The sequence below is a fragment of the Pongo pygmaeus genome, chromosome 11 (genome assembly GCF_028885625.2).
Source record: "Pongo pygmaeus isolate AG05252 chromosome 11, NHGRI_mPonPyg2-v2.0_pri, whole genome shotgun sequence".
NCBI lineage: Eukaryota > Metazoa > Chordata > Mammalia > Primates > Hominidae > Pongo > Pongo pygmaeus.
In genome coordinates, this window is record NC_072384.2 from 74,167,509 (window position 1) to 74,184,527 (window position 17,019).

General features: G+C 41.5%; 1 protein-coding gene and 1 non-coding gene across 9 annotated transcripts in view; both read right to left on the minus strand.

Annotated features, from left to right (window-relative positions):
- Positions 1 to 952: 952 nt before the first annotated feature.
- WIPF1 (WAS/WASL interacting protein family member 1) overlaps positions 953 to 17,019 on the minus strand; it is a 122,896-nt gene continuing 106,829 nt past the window's right edge. For all 8 annotated transcript variants that reach the window (XM_054477656.2, XM_063647629.1, XM_054477659.2 and 5 more), the window contains 5 exons: positions 16,473 to 16,649; positions 12,951 to 13,721; positions 9,142 to 9,354; positions 8,352 to 8,465; positions 953 to 3,987 (listed from right to left, as the gene is read on the minus strand). In XM_054477656.2, coding sequence (XP_054333631.1) covers positions 3,932 to 3,987; positions 8,352 to 8,465; positions 9,142 to 9,354; positions 12,951 to 13,721; positions 16,473 to 16,649 — 1,331 coding nt within the window. In that variant the 3' untranslated portion in view covers positions 953 to 3,931. The remainder of the gene's footprint in view (positions 3,988 to 8,351; positions 8,466 to 9,141; positions 9,355 to 12,950; positions 13,722 to 16,472; positions 16,650 to 17,019) is intronic.
- On the minus strand, positions 7,554 to 7,616 carry LOC129032230 (U7 small nuclear RNA). The gene has a single exon (XR_008501249.1). It is a non-coding gene; the product is annotated as a U7 small nuclear RNA (small nuclear RNA).

The following is a 17,019-nucleotide window of genomic DNA, read 5'->3' on the forward strand; positions in this document are numbered from 1 at the left end:
AGGCAACCCAGACTTAAACCTGTTTTGCCACTGCAACTATTAGCACCGCTTCCACTCTCAAAAATGTTCCATTGTGGATCATAAATTCTAAGGTCGCCCTATCTGCGAGATTCTGGCTCTTAATTTCTGTTATTTCATACTGAACCTAATAATACTTCTCTGATGACTGAAGCACGGTAAAATTTCATTTTCCAGGCCTGGAGGTACAGGGAGGACGGTAGGTGAGGTGACCCTTATGTAGAAGTTGCTTTGCATTTCTGATATGGATATTTTTTCAATCTAGGAGCTAGTGCTCCTTTCCTTTAAAAGTACACTAGTAAATCCCCTTCTAATGGATTTGGCTCCAGTTAATTTGGGATCATTATATAAATATTTGTTTCCTACTTCACACTAATAGTGGCTACTCCTTATTGAGTGCTTACACTAAGGCTAAATGCTGAGTGCATTATCTCATTTAATGCATATATTAATGCTATAAGATAGTTCCTCACCTTATAGATAAGGAAACAGGTTTAGTGAAGTGACTTGCAAGTAAGACACAGAGCCAGGTCTTCCTAAGCTCTTAGCCATTCTTCTATACTGAGATCTGTATGTATACATACAGCAGATAATTAAGAAAGTTATCAGGCTCCTAAATTCCCATTGGCCTTTCCTGTGTTTATCAGTATCCATGCCAGTCTTTGTAATTTCATCTTCCATTGCTTCAGCCATCCATCTTTACCTCCTAGTAGAAACATCTGCCTCAAGTAAACAGATTTTGACTAAGATGCAGATTCTCGGAAAAAACGAAGATGGGATTAGCAAGTAGGTACAATGAATATTTACTTACTTATACAAACCTTTTTTTGTTTGTCTTTCTTTTCCACAGTTTAAAACAGAAAACAGACACTTGTTTTTTTGTTCATATTTACATAAACAATACTTAAAAGAAAAACCACCAGTTGACACCATATCAGTCTGCTTTTCTTTATTGTCTGGCTAACTTACAAAGATGCAGATGTCTAGGGTAGTCTCTACCCTACCACTTACACTATCCTGATGACACAGATAGCAAAATGTGCCTGTTTACATAGTGCATGGTATGAAAAAATATGTTTTTCTTCCTCTACGGTCCTTGACTATAAGGAAGGAAAAATTAATTTCATGCCAATGTTTTTTGGGAACTTTAACAATCATCCCATTTCTGCTGCTAAAATAACAAAACTGGTATTACACTTTAAAATATAAAGACCTAACAGTTTTTACAAATATGCAAATAATCTGCTACTTAGACATAAAAAAAAAAGTTGATTTCTTTTAAATCACAAAGTAAGGCACCATTGGATTAAACATTTCTCCTGGCTTTTACTAAATAAAATGCATAGTGAAATAAATACTGAACACTGAGTTTTAATACTGTAATACATTTCAATATAAAATAAGAGGTGAATGTTACAATACTGTATTACATGTTGAATACATTTATCTGAAAATTTTATGAAAAAAACACACATGTAAGCTCTGATTTCAGGGAAGAAAATATTCATTTTTGTAATTTTCCATAGTTTAAGATTTTACCACAGAACTTATTTATAGTTTTAGATGCAATTAGGTTGCAAACTTTCAAAGAAAGGGTGTAGGTGTATTAATGAAACATTCACTTAAACACTACATTCTAAAACAATCTATTCTGGATGAATGGCAACTTTGAGCTATCACCCTGTTTCAAATTTAGAATGGTACCTGCCAAGTTCAGATATGCAAAGGAATTGTCCAATTCTTACTACCCCTTATAAAATTCAGACCTACTTTCTTTGAGTCAGACTTTTCTCCGTCACATTTTCTAGGAAGGGCAAATTCCATCTTTTGTGAAATGGGTCATTAGGCTTTATCATAGGGATGTTTTTCACTGTTGAAATCAGATAAAAGAATCCCAAATAAATGATGCTGCTAAATTACCAAACTGCTAGAGATTTTTAAAAAATTTTTTAAAAAAACCAACACTTTGCCAAGCTTGTTATACCTTATTCTTTCTTGATTCTCTTTGAGTAAAAAGCCCAAATGACTGTATGGCAGAGAGATGAATGGTAGAGGAGAGAGGAAACACAGGTTCTCTAATGTACTAAATCAGGACTTTGGCAAGGAAGTTATAAAAATATAATATATTCAAATCAGTAACTTCATAATTTATTAGACATCCCATTTATTAGAACTCTAAGTTCTTTCGCTTTTATATAAATGAAACATTTATTCTATAAATAGAAATGTATTTTTCAGAATTTTCTTTGGGTTGGTTTCTTGTTAGCATCTCCCAGTAATACATGAATAACATACTGAAACCATGATACAATGTTTAGGTAGATATACATATACATATGTGGTCATGTGTTTTTAAAAAACAAGTAATGGTAATTTTAAACAAAACCATATAAAATATCTAAGTGGAAATATTTTTTCCCAACTCTATAGCTAGATTTAAAAGTCCCAGTAAAATTTTGTAAACAAAATCATATAAGAAAAGGCAAGGCTGGCTCTTCCCTATGGTCCTTTAGTGGAGCCGTATTTGCATAGATCCTAGGCAAATGATGCAAAACAAATTCCCTCCAATTTCCACTAGCAGTCTCCCTAATTCGCTCAACCCTTACATAAGCATCAGATTTAGATTTTTAGAGTTTTGCCCACCAACTCAAATCTGTTCCCTTCTTCTTCCATGTTTCTGATTTGATATCTTTTCCTGACTTTCTTCCCCTCCTACCAAGCCTTCCTAGTCTCTCCCAGCCTCAGGAGCTTGCTCAGCCGGAGAGGAACAAAGGCTGCTTCCATTTCACAAGGCAGAAGTCCAACTGACAAGTGAGTGCGTGAGCCAGCTGGTTTTGAGCCCGGAAGTCCCGACAGGCTTTCCATTTCTTTCCAATGGCTTTATTCCACATGACTTTAGTAAATCATACTCAATCAATTTCTGACCTTGGTACTTTGAAGCAACACTTGTATACAGATATTAAGGGAAGAGGGAAATTAAGGGAGGAAAATCGAAGGTCAAACTGTGTGTCAAACAAGGTGCTGGGTCCTAATTTTATTTTTAGTTGCCTCTTGAATCGCCCAAGCCCATCTTGCCTTTTTTGTTTTTTAAACAAGAGGTTTCTGCACTAGCTTCCATCTTCCAGACTCGTGCTGTCTAATCCAGTAGCCATCAGCCACATGTGGCTACTGAGCACTTAAAAATGTGACTAGTCTGAATGGAGATGTGCGGTAAGTGTAAAGTACACTCTGGATTTTGAAGATTCGGTACCAAAAAATAATATAAAATATCTCATTAAAATTTTATGTTGATTACAGGTTGAAATATTTTGGATGCATATTAACTTCACTTGTTTAAAATATACTAGAAATGTAAAAATTGTATATGGGGCTCACATTATATTTCTATTGGACAGCTCTGTCCTAGAGCTGAGCTCGGACTGCCAAAGATTGGACATCCTGTGACTGCAAAAGTTTCCTGTGAGCCCTTACTCAGCAGCTTGCTTAGGTGGTCTGTGGTTCATAGAAACAGAGAGGAGGCCAAGCATGCGAAAAAGGAACGGGAGAAAACAGCTCTCAGGGACTTTAATAATTACAGTCTGTAGCAAATAAGCAGTGAATGTTTGAACTTGGTTGGTGGAAAGCTGGGATGCAATTCATCTCTGCCTATTACCACAAAAGCCTATCGACCCCGGCAGCCAGCACAGGCAGGCTGCAGCTGAAGCAAGCAATAGCCTGGAGAATAAACACAATATGAAAAGCTAGGCGCATTTCTTACCGATTCCCACCCACACACGCATATTCCCACTCCCCCTCCCACCTTTCCTCCTGCCCATACATGGGGCACAAGGGAAGAAGCGGGGAGGAGGGTATGCAGTTCTTAGATAGCAACAGAAGCAGCTCTTGAGCTTGGGTAGAGAAGAGCAGGCAAAGATCACCTCGGGGTGGGAGGGAGTGGTGGAGCACCCCTTTCTCTTCGGTTGGATCCACCTTGGTGAAAAAACAGACAAAATATAATTTTGGTTAGAAAGCTGATGTTCTCATCGTGAAAACTCGGGGATGGTTGCACGGGTACCCACTACCTCATCCCTACGACCAGGGCTGTCAGCTAACTGGTGTATGTTGTGGATGAGAAGTGAGAGGTGAAAACAAGCAAGTAATGTTCTGAATAAACATCATGGTGGATGATCCATCACTGGCTCCCAAGTACTTGCACAAAGTTAAAAAAAATCATTTTCTTCTTATCACAGTGTGTGCTTATTACAGATTTAGAAAATATGGATGAGTAAAAACAAAGAACTTACCCATTCCTCCAGCACCCAGAGATAACCAATTATGTGTATATTTTTTACTTAGAAACAGTTCCCTGTTTTCTTCCAGAAATAAGATCATATAGTCAGTGTGAACATCTTTCAAAGGCATTACTCTTTGCAAAGATTATTAATGACAGTCTGCATTCCAAAATATGACTACACTACAGTCTACCTAGTCAATTCCCTTTTGTTGGGCATTTAGGTATCTTCTAATTAAAAATTAGAAAGCTTTTCTGACAGTAGCCATCCTAATGGGTGTAAAGTTGTATCTCACTATAGTTTTATTTGCAGTTTCATAAAAGTTAGTGATGTTGAACACCTTTTCAAGTACTCTGTCAATGTGTTCTTTTAAAAGTTATTCATGGCCCAGTTGCGGTGGCTCACGCCTGTAACCCCAGCACTTTGGGAGGTTGAGGAGGAACGATGGCTTGAGCTCAGGAGTTCCCTGTCTCCACAAAAATTAGCCGGGCATATTGGTGCACGCCTGTCCTATAGTCCCAGCTACCCGGGAGGCTGTGGTGGGAGGATCACCTGAACCTGAGAGGTCGAGGCTGCAATGAGCCAAGATTGCACCACTGCACTCCAGCCTGGGTGACAGAGTGAGACCCTGTCTCAAAAACAAAACAAAAACAAAAACCAAGCTATTCATGGGCTATCAGTCCACTGTAACTAGGCTTAAAACCCATTCACATAAAAAAAATTCATTTACTACACAAACATTTGTTGAGGATTTAACAGGTGTTCGGCATGAGGTCAGGTGCTCAGATGCTGTCAACAGGTCTGCCCGGGGCATGTGTCAATCAGGTAGGTCTGCTCTAACCACTGCTCTGAGACTCAGTGGGCTGGAACTGGCAGATTCCTCAGTAGGCATCTTGATAGGGACCCTACTGGCCCACTTAGGGATTTCTGAGAAAGAACCAAATTTCTGAGCAAGGAAAGGAGTTAGGAGAAAACACTGAAAGAAGCACCTCTTCCTCTCACCATCCCAACCAAATATTTTCTTGGGCAGGCATCCGAGAAAAGACTCATCTGGATGTAAACCAGACACCTATAATGGGGCCTTGACCATCAACTGACCCGCCACAAGTGGTTAGTAGAATGAGGGCTGGCCTTGTCCAAAGCTGTAATTAGAGGGCACTCCAAGTGCATTCGGTACCGCTCAGGGCTGTCTGGGTGCGCTCTCAGGCTGTGGGCTGGGAGGCTGAGGCCGCTGCAGAGCAGAGGAAAACTTGGTACTCGACAGTGCCTTATTTATTTTTGTTAGATGATCCACTATCATTATACAATATTAAACATGCCTAATGCTGGAAATACTTAAGGCAAATCTACAAAAAAATTTTGGTAGACAGTGGAAATTAATTCACCAATTTAAAAACTACTTTTAGGCGAGGCATGGTAGCTCATGCCTATAATCCAGTGCTTTGGGAGGTTAAGGCAGGGGACTACTTGAGGCCAGAAGCTCAAGACCAGCCTGGGCGACATAGAGATATCCTGTCTCTATAAGAAAATTTTTAAAAAGAAATACTTGAAAATGCCCTTTATGTTTTAGGCTCTGTGCCCCTCAAGGAAGACGCAATAGTGAGCAGGACACAGTTCTAGTCCTTACATTGCCTACTCGAGTCTTAAAGGAGGATGGGAGAAGATATATGCTTAGCTATTACATTAAAGATCTAGAGGGTACAGGGAAGATGGTCTGTTACCAATTTAAAAATACAAATAATATTTAGAATAAGAAGCAAATAATAAGTTAGGAAAAATATTTGGAGTCTATATGAACAACTCCTTAAAGTCAATTCGTTTATTGGTGCCCAAGAAGGAAGAAGGGCTGTACTCTTATCAAACAGAAGCCCTTCTTCTGGTGAACACACACACACACACAGCATTCAAAGATATCTGTCCCATGTGAAAACTTACTTTTCACTAAAACTTTTTTTTTTTTTTTTTGAGATGGAGTTTCGCTCTTGTTGCCCAGGCTGGAGTGCAATGGCGCGACTTCTGCTCACTGCAACCTCCACCTCCTGAGTTCAAGCAATTCTCCTGCCTCAGCCTCCTGAGTAGCTGGGATTACAGGCATGTGCCACTATGCCCGGCTAATTTTGTATTTTTAGTAGAGACAGGTTTTCTCCATGTTGGTCAGGCTGGTCTCGAACTCCCGACCTCAGGTGATCTGCCCACCTCAGCCTCCCAAAGTGCTGGGACTACAGGCGTGAGCCACCGCACCTGGCCTTCACTAAAAATTTCAATCATCAACTCTTGTATAATAATTTTATTATAGCTATACTTCTTCATTAGGTATTGTCTATGAATGCAGTCTTCCACATAAACAAATTTTTCCAGGAATTAAGGTTTTCCTTTTAAGCAGTAGTATTCTGTTTTCTTCTAGCATTTGTCCATGGAAATTTTCCTATATTTTCTAACTCTTTAGATTTTTCTACAGAGGCACAAAGCACAGTTTGACTCAATTAATTTAATTCCATTTAACCCAACAGAAATTTAACCCAACAGAAACATCTGGTGTTGTCCTGTGCTGTAACACACAGCACAGCCATGTTCCTGTCTCCTCCTCTGACCTGGGACTGCCATCTGTCACTTCTCTCCCATGTCAGTGATTTTGCTTCTCACCAGTCTTAACTTTAGCTGTTATTAATCTCCTATAAGGTTTGGAACCAACCAACCAAAAATTACTTTAAACTGTGTTAGGAAAGAATCAGTAGGCTTTGAGTACATGTAAGATGCTCTGCTAGGGAGTGAGGCCATGGCTAGGGGTGTTGTGACATATTTGACTTGTTTGCTTAAGTTTTTTCTATTTCTGGTTTGGGAATTTGGCTCTGAGGCTAAGGCTGCTACGAACCTCAGCCTCATGGGTGACATATGCATATTTCATGCTAATTCTTTCTTCGTTGTATACATTTATTTTTATTTTTATTTTTATTTTTTGAGATGAAGTCTTGCTCTGTTGCCCAGGCTGGAGTGCAATGGTGCAATCTCAGCTCACTGCAACCTCTGCCTCCCGGGTTCTAGCGATTCTCCTGCCTCAGCCTCCTGAGTAGCTGGGATTATAGGCGCACACCACCATGCCCAGCTAATTTTTATATTTTTAGTAGAGACGGGGTTTCACCATGTTGGTCAGGCTGGTCTCGAACTCCTGACCTCGTGATCTGCCCGCCTCAGCCTCCCAAAGTGCTGGGATTACAGGCATGAGCCACCGTACCCGGCTATTGTGTTTTTTTAAAAGTAAATTTCAGAGGCTTTCCAGCAAAACCCTGGAAAGCCTGCTAGACAAATTCTCAAAGAGCTGTAACACTTCCTATACATTTACTGTTATAAAATTCCAGTTTGTCTATTTTTCCCTTCTTGTTGACATTCTTCTTCAATGGAGGAAAAGCAATTTAGTTCTTTATGGTAGCATTACCTCCATTAGCAGAACAACAGAAATAATTTAAATGTCCATGGTAATGGTAATTACTATATGCTGAAATAAAAACCATGTGATAACATGGGCACTATTTACTAAGCAATGTTATGTAAACCCTGCCAAAAAACTGTACATCGTTTTTTGTACATGCTCCGTAAAGCTATGATTACAATATGTTTAAAAGATCAAGGCAGTTACAGGGAGTTTTTGTTATAATTAATCAGACATTATGCCAATTTTAAAACTAGAAGGAATAGAAGATGGCTCTACTTGTGCTGTCTCAGGAAGATGAAAACGGAGGAAGATTGTCCAAAGAAGTAAAATAATAAAATTTGTATTATTAAAAATTATTAATAAATTTATTATTAAAAATTTATTAAATTTAATACTAGCAAACCACGGTATTTTGAGCTTGTAATGACACATTAAAATAACTGTTTCTCATATGCATTCTGGGCATCTGCAATTTCCTCACTGCCTGCGGAAGGGGAATTTACTAGAGTACAGATGGCTCCAAAGGGTTCTCTACCCCACTCCAGGCAAGAGGCCTGGACTTTCTATACAGCCCGAGTGTCACTCAGGCTATTCAAGCATGAATCTTCAAAAACCTTGGCAGAAATACTCACTCCGGCTTTCGTTTCTTGCCAATTTGCTGGGATAACTTTTGGTCGTTTGTACATATGGCTCTGGAGGTGGCAAATCGGAAATCGGATGGAAGTAGAATCTGCTTTCCCACTCATCTGGGAAGAGAAACAAGCAGTATCTTCAGTGACAGACAATGTGCTATGAAGACTTACATAACGAAAGGCACAGAATGAAACAGAGAGAGAACCACAGACATCAGTGCTAGTTTTTATGCCTAGAAGTTTACAGAAAAGCTGGAAGTGCTACAAAGGTCACGAATTAGTACACTGACATATATACAGGCCTGCAAATCAAAGCAAAGTGGTTTTAGTGAGAGTGATTAGGATCCAGCCAGTCCCTCTTAGGAGCTGGGGGCTAAGGTGTGGGACACCTTTTTCCCCATTGATAACAATGGCAGAGATGGGCAACTAAGTATCTGCAGGTCGTCGGGCCTCTTACCTACAGTGAACTGTTTAGAAATGTACATAATAAGAAGCTATAAAAAGCTTCTTTTCAGAATCCTGGAATCTCTGGAAAGTTAACTAAAATGAGACCCAAACAAAGAACAGATCAGGGAAAAATGATCCGCCTTTTTCGGAAGTGGGGAAGGGGGATTACTATTTTTAATTTGAAATCATGGTGGGCCTTAGAATGGTTAGATAGTTAGATCAGTGCAATGGAGTGTGATAATGATGGAACAAGAAATTATCGCAAACAAGCAAACCACATATACAAACAGATTTACCATTTAGTTGCTGCCCTATAGCCCAGGGAGCTGGGACCACACCTCACCTTCACATGGAGAGTCTTGGAAGCCATTTCTAATAGATGTTGATGGTGGAGGTGGGGGAGGTGCCCCAGCACTGGGCCTGTCAGGAGGAAGGGGAGGCCTGGGTCCACTCCTGGGACTGTCTACTCCACTCCTGGATGGCAACTGAGGGGTGGCAGGCAGGGCCCGAGATGTGCTGCCGTTTCTGCTTACTGGAGGAGGTGGTGGGAGGGGGCCTGGAGCAAAAAAAGACACTTAGTGCAGAACCTTACATCCACATTCCATTACCGTGGTCACCATTAGTGTACAGCTGACGGGGACTTGCTGGACACATGCCCTTTAATTAGGGTGGAGATTTTCTAGGATATTTGGCTGAGAAATGAGTAAACACACAGAAACACAAAAATTGCACATGCGTACACATGTATATGCAAAACAAGTGCATACTGATAGCTAAATGGGTGTTTTGGCTTTGAATTAGCGCTGAGATTGGAGATGGCACAGTGAAATTGAAAACAGGTGAAAATCTGTTTACACTGACAACCGTATAATTAAAAAAACATTTTACAATCCTTTAAAGAGCTATTCAACTAATTACTGTGACATGATGAAAGAATTTTTTTAAAAAGAATAAAGTAGTTATGAAATTATTTTAGGTCTTCAGAAGAACGAAGTTCTTTAAATGCATAGTTTTGTTGTTAATTACAGAAGCATGTTTCTGTGATGTATATGATCTGTTTCCAGGCAGAAGTGGCATCAGGAAACCAAATACCAGTCATCCTGAGAGCAGTAAGAGTTTCTTCTTGGTTCTTCCTCTTTGGGGAGGCAGATGAACACAGGGAGTGACAAACAGCTAATCAACATCCATGGCTATAAATGCTAATGTGAATCTTGACCCTGAGCAAGCTGGTACCCTATGGAACTTGGTTTCCTAGCTGTAAAAGAGTGCCAGATGGTCACCTGTCTGTCAGGAAAAACTAGTGAAAATGCAAATGAAAAATACTATGTAAGTACTTGAAACCATTTTTTAAAAAAATGTAGCAGTATGGTATAACCATAAGTTTTTAAGTTTCTAAGAAAAATTCAAGGAAATTTTTTTTGATAATACAAAAGAAAACCATCTTGCTTTTCCTATCCTCCAAATGCAGGGGCTATTTGAGTAGTAAGTAAATTAAAAAAACAAAACCAAAAACTTGAGCATTTTCCAATGTAAATCAAAATGGCCTTAGTAATTATTCCTGCTCTTCAGCAGTGTGTTCCACTTGTAAGATGCTGACATTTTATGTGAATACAATGTCTTACGGTGCTATAAATAAATATCTTATTAGCTATAGATTCAGAATCCAATTAGGAACTTTAAACTGAACAACCTGCCCACTGCAGATATCCCTGACAGAAAGTCTTGGCTCCAACATTTTACAGCGGTGGGAGGCACTGCCCAGCCCTGATTGGTCTCTCAAGGAGTCTTCAGTGCCTCACCTGGGAGTGGTTATTTATTACCCTATCTGCTTGTCATTGCTGGAGTCCCAGGCAGCAAGAGTTGATTTGTTGAGGAAAAGTGTCTCATTTGCTGTGGGTTTAACTTCATTGGTGATACCACCACACAACTGTCACTACATGCAAACTCAACTTCCAATATTATGGGGCCCTGTACTACGTAACTTCATCTCATTTTCTTTTTAAAGTAAAGGGTCATGTTCATGTTCCTAACTCTCCAACCTTGTGGCTCCCTGCTCCAAATCCTGGCAGGCACACTAGAAAAGAAAACAGGTTTCTATTTCCCACTGGCAGAATAACAGAAATGATCATGTATTGAATATAACTACATGCCAGGAAATAAGATAACCACTACACATGCTTGTCTCATTTAATTCTTATAACAACTCTGAGAGGTACAGGGACAGAAGACAAGGCCTCAGAGGTTTTGGAAGCTTAAAAAGCTCATCAGAAGACTGAGTGGAGGAGCCAGGATCTGACTCCAAATCTATCAGATTCCAAGGCCCACTCCCATAACACTGAAGCCAAACGACTCAGAATACACAGGGCCTTTGATGAACTCTCATATGCTCCTTGTGGGAATGTAAATTGGTAGGAAATTCCTGGAAGGCAATTTGGCAGTACCTATGAAATCCATAGTTTACTATGCACACTCACTGACCCAGATATTCCACTTATAGGAATTAATCCAAAGGAAATACAGAGATGTGTACACATATTTTGCTACAAAAATATATCACTGCATTATCTGCAACAGGAAAAATCTAGAGATGGCCCATATGACCAAGTGAGGGGATTGGTTAAATAAATCAAGGTACATTTGTAGGATTTAATATTAGGTAGCTGTTACAAGTCAGGCTGTAGAATAATCATATCAGCAAACATTAATGAGATACTGTTAAATAAAAAGCAAATTAGCAAACAATATATGTAGTGTGATACCAAGTTGGTAAAAACATATATACATTTTAAAAAGACTGAAAGGACACATTAAAAGAATGTTATCAATGATTATTTCTGGATAGTGGTGGTAGAAGAATTTTAATTTTCTTTATATTTTTCAGTATTTCTATAATAAACAAGTATGACTTACATAATCAAAAGAAATAATAAATGTTATATGTCAATGCCTGTCATGTTTTGGGGAAGATTTAATCTGCTGACTCATCCATTTGGTAGGGCCACGGCACAATGGTTTCAAGGTGTGGTTCTCACATTCTGCTGCACACTATAATCACCAGGGAGCTTTTAAATATCCCGATTCCCAGTCTGCACCCCAGACCAATTATACCAGAGACTCCGGGAAGGGACCCAGGCATTCGTGGTTTTTAAAGCTCCGTAGATGCTTCCAGTACGTGAACAAGTTTAAAGAATGGTGATTATGAGGTTCCTGAGGTCACAGGGTCAAAGGTCTCTTACCTCTGTGTAAAGGAAAAAAATGCCCCATTTCCAGACATGATAAGGTCTGTACGATGAGATTAAATTTTAAAGTGGGTGGTTCTACTGAGTTCATCCATAACCACTGTAAAACGCATCAAGTGAGTGTATTCTACTAAAAATGCCTATTATAATTCGGAGAGGGCAAACTCTAGGCAATCCTCACATTTCCTTTCATACTCTGAAAGTTTGTCCCTCAGATCCAGGTTTTTCAACCGTGGATGGGGGCGTTGGAAGGGTCTCAGATGGGCTTCGGCAGGCTCTTCAAGCCATGTGACAGCAGGCAAATTTTGAGTTTATGCCTGAGTATTTTTGTAAAGATAGTCTATACCTTTATTTGATTATCCAAGGGATTTATGTACCAGAGATTACGAAGAGCAAAATGGACTTTCTAAACATTTGTCTTTAATGAATAGGGAAATGGCCTCAAAGCCTGGCGAATGAAGAGAGAAGTACAGGAGAAGTTCATTAGCTCTTGAAGAACTTCCCCTCTTGTTGGAATAACAGAGCCCTCCTGCAGGAGGTGGGGACTTACTTTCCCAATTAAGACCGCCGAAATTCTCTCTAGGGAGGCAGGGTAGTGGACTGGCAAGTACACTTCAGAGATGGAAGATGAAAGTTCTTGCCTCTTCTTTATTAACTAGCTCGTGACCGTTTAACTTTATTAGCTACTCAGTGTCCTCATCTCTAAAACACCAACAGAAATATTGGTCCCACTTTCTTCAGGGGTTTACACGAGGTCACGATCACACGTGTCGTGTGCCACTTAAAAGCACAAAGCAGTCTGAGAGTTAGTTTACTTATGCCTGCTTTCGTTAGACTATCTTGACTGACAGGATTATTGGTACATTTGGGCAGGCTGGGTTTTGGAAGCAACTCACCCCACGTCTTGTCATACCTGATCGGCCTGGCGGGTCCCTCACTGGAGGTGGGGGTCTCTCGCTGGGTGGGGGAGGAAGAGGACCTGAACGTCCTGGCGAAGGTAACGGGGGCGTGGACGAACTGAGGGACAGATTCCGCTGTGGGAGTCTTGGGGTTTCGTCATTGCCGCTGGAACTTGGAGGCAGGGGAGGCGGCCCAGGCCTGCTGGGAGGTGGCGGCGGAGGTGGGGCCTGTGAGGAGGCGGAAGGCCGCGGAGTGGAAGGCACTGGAGGCTTGTTGTTCTGAGGAGGAGGAGGGGGAACCGCTTCCCTGTGGATGGAGGGCCTGTTGCCCACTGGAGGAGGCGGTGGAGGGGGTTTGTCATCCAAGGCCCTGCTGGGGGTAGGCGGCAGGGGAGGCCGGTTGGAGAAGGGCGAGGAGGAGCTCAAGGGGGACTGACGTATTGAGCCTCCTCCCAAAGCAGTGCCGCGGTTTCCAGGGAAAGGGGGAGGAGTGGGCCCGGGGCTGGGCTGCCTGGGGCCTCCGGGCACTGGTGGAGACCCCCGGTTGTGCAGACTTGATTGAATGGGTCTTGGAGTACTAGGTACTGGAGGGGGAATGCTATCAGGCTTTGAGCCCACGTCGGGCCTTGGGGGTGGCATTCGGTTCCTCTGAGGCTCTGGGGGACCACTTCTGTGGCCTGGAGAAGGCACAGGAAACCTCCCTGGGCCACTTGGGGGTGAAAAGGGTTTGGCAGATGTGGATCTTCCTCCTGGTGGCAACAATGGTGGTCGGCTTCCTCCAGAATCTTAGAACAGGAAAACAAACATCCAGTTAGGAAATCAGGAACCCTGAAGAAATCAGAGAGCTAGAGTCTGTTCCCAGTGACTGGAAGTCCCTTCCTTAGAGGGCTATAAAATACAGGAAACTATTATTTATATAAATTGGGTTTTGTGTGGTCCTTCCTGGGAGCAGAAAATCGACCATAGCTCTAATTACCTGCGAGTCCCAACTTCTACAGCCCATCAGCTTTCAAAAGGATTCTGCAAAGATCTTTTAGCATTATGTATAGACAAGAACCAGGATGAAGTGGGCGAGAGTTCTGGTGAGATGCCTATTCATTATGAGAGGACAAGAACAAGATGGCATTGGTAAAATCATGATTTTCATTTTTCCTCATCACCATCTCTGTCTCCCAGCCCTTGTACCTCTCAGTTTTGAAAATAAGTCAGCTGTCTTAGGTGAAAAAATTAATTATCCCAATGTAAATCTCCAAATGTGAGGGCTTATCTAGTCCCTATGAAGAGAAATGCCCAAAAAAAGTGGAAAAATATAAGGGGAAATTATAAGGAAAGAGTTATGACTGCAATAAGAAAAAACTAAGAAAGGAAAAAGAACCATCAGTAAAGTTTAATTGGAAGAGTTGACACCAGTGGATGGAATTCATCTACAAAGAAGCAGGCAACTACACAACTTTTTTTTGTTACCACGTCAACCTCTGCTTCAATACTGGCAGGACAGAACAATCCTACAACTGCTCTGGTTCAACAAGGGAGAAACTAAAGGGGGAACCAAAGAGATGGAAAATTTCAAACCACCATCCCAGAATCTCTTGGAACTCAAGGTAATTCTGAAGAAAAAAAAAATCTACCCTTCAATTATGAGTTAATAAGTGTACCAAATAATTTTGAGCACTTGCTATGCACCTGCCATTAATCTAGAGACTAGAGACAGAGGAGTAAACAGAATAGAAAAGATTCTGCATTCCTGTAGTTTACATTCTTGTGGGGGGAGATAAACAATAAACCAGGAAATAAATACTTTCAGATAATTATATGTACTAAAAAGACACTAAAATAGGCTGATGAGATCAAGAGCGCTTGGAGAGGCCAGAGTACATGGAGTGGCTGGGGACAGCTCTTCTGAGAATGTGACATGTGAGCTGAGGCCTGACAAGAAGGAGTCAGCCACGGAAAGATGAGGAAGACCAGCACTTCAGGCAGGGTTGGCCAGCAGGTGCAGAGGCCGTGAGGTGGGAAAGAGCCTCAAGTTCAAAAACGGGCACATGTGCCCGGGGCACAGTGAGAATGGGAGAGGTCCATGGGAAGTGGAGCCTGAGTGGCCAGCAGGGGTGAGTCACAAGGAGCCCTGCAGGACAGAAGGGGTTCCGATTTTATCTAAGGCACAGGAAGAAGCATTTGGACAGATGTATACAGTGGAGTATCATGAACTTAAGAGAGAACTTTTTTCTTCTTTTTTTTTTTTTTTTTGAGACAGGGTCTCCTCTGTTGCCCAGGCTGGAGTGCAGTGGTGCAATCATGGCTCACTGCAGCTTCAACTTCCCGGGCTCAGGCAATCCTCCCACCTCCACCTCCTGGGTAGCTGGGACTACAGGCAAGAGCCACCATGCCCACTAACTTTTTGTGTTTTTTAGTAGAGACAGGATTTTGCCATGTTGCCTAGGCTGTTCTTGAATTTTTGGGCTTCAGCCATCTGCCCGCCTTGACCTCTGAAAGTGCTGGAATTATAGGTGTGAGCCACCATGCCTGGCCCATTTTATTATTTTATTTTTCTTTGTCTTTTGCCTTAATTTCTTCACCTGTTGTTAAAGTACTAAATGTATACATTTATCAGCTGCCTTAAATCCTTTTGGTGAGTTTTAAATAAATTTAAATTCAAATTTAAATGGTGGTCTGGCAAGATAGAACCTCTCATGTAATTGAGTTTCTCTCTAGATTTGGACCATTCAGTGATAAAATAGTAGGCTAACCCTGAGGATTCAGTGATTCCATATTCATGTAAATGTGAGAGTTTCATTCTTTCCCAGAGGACATCTTACAAAAGGTCTAAAAATGAAAATTATGATAACGTGATCAACATTACAAAAGCAGTTTTATGGGAAAATTTCTTGAGTTTCTGTAGTAGCTGGGAGAGAGCCTCATGCCCTCTGCAAAGTTTTTATCTAGGCATTCATGAGCAAGTTCAGTTTTTCTCTACCATCAGGTTCATAGACAATCCTGAAGGACTCATGTCCATGGCTCCCTGCAGAGACTCCTGAGAACCACTGGCACTGAAATACCAAATGTCTGTCATGCAAAACACTTTTTCAGATTTAGTGAGATTTGTAATCATATTCCACAAGATGTGCTCCATCGTGTTTGAAAAGCGGCTCACAAGTATTTACTCTACTAGACAGCTGGGCTACCTCACAAAGAAAGCTGAATCTGTCAGGTCACCAGGCAGATTTCCAGGACCAGCAAGTTCTATTTGCTCCTCCCTTTTCTTCCCACTCCAGCTAACCCTTTAGAAAAGTAAAAAAATAAAAAGTACAGGTTACCCCCAAAGACACTGGGTGAAAATTTCATAGTTCTGTGTAGCTGTCTGATCCTGGTTAATAATAATAAAGCCTAAATTGAGTCTCTTATAAAACAGTGGTAATATTTCAAACAATGTACAATATTTTAATAACGGCGAAGAGCCTTAGAGGCTATGACCAGCCTCCAAACTGTCAAACTCTGCCTTGTCTTCAGTCACTCAGAGACAGGGAAACTCTCCTTACCATTATCCCTGTTGGCCGTGGATCTCAGCTTCGGCATTCCAGCCTGGAACAGTCCTCCCAGACCTGGAGGTCCGCCCCCTCCAAAACTTCCACCGCCTCCACCACCACCTCCTCCGCCAAATCCGCCGCCTCCACCAAAGCCACCACCACTGCCTCCAGCACCAGCTCCTTTAGGTTCTGCAGAAGAAGAAACACCCGACAGACTATGCCCCCTGGTCTGGCCCAGGTAAACCATAAAACAACAGTACAACAGGGAGCTGGCCGGCTCTCGGCCTCCAGTGGACAACTGGGATTTCTTCATTAAAATGCAGGATTTTAAGAGTTCCCTCAGCTCAGTCAGAACTGCCCGCTCCAGGCAGTCCCAGGCCCAGTGGTGGAAGAAATGAAAATAAAGGATGATTTGTCCCCACACTCCCCACTTGACTGGCTGCCACATGGGTCAGTATCTGTTTGTTCCTTATCCTAAGATTTGGCAAATAGAAGGATCTTCAGGCTGGGCGCAGTGGCTCACACCTGTAATCTCAGCACTTTGGGAGGCTGAGGTGGG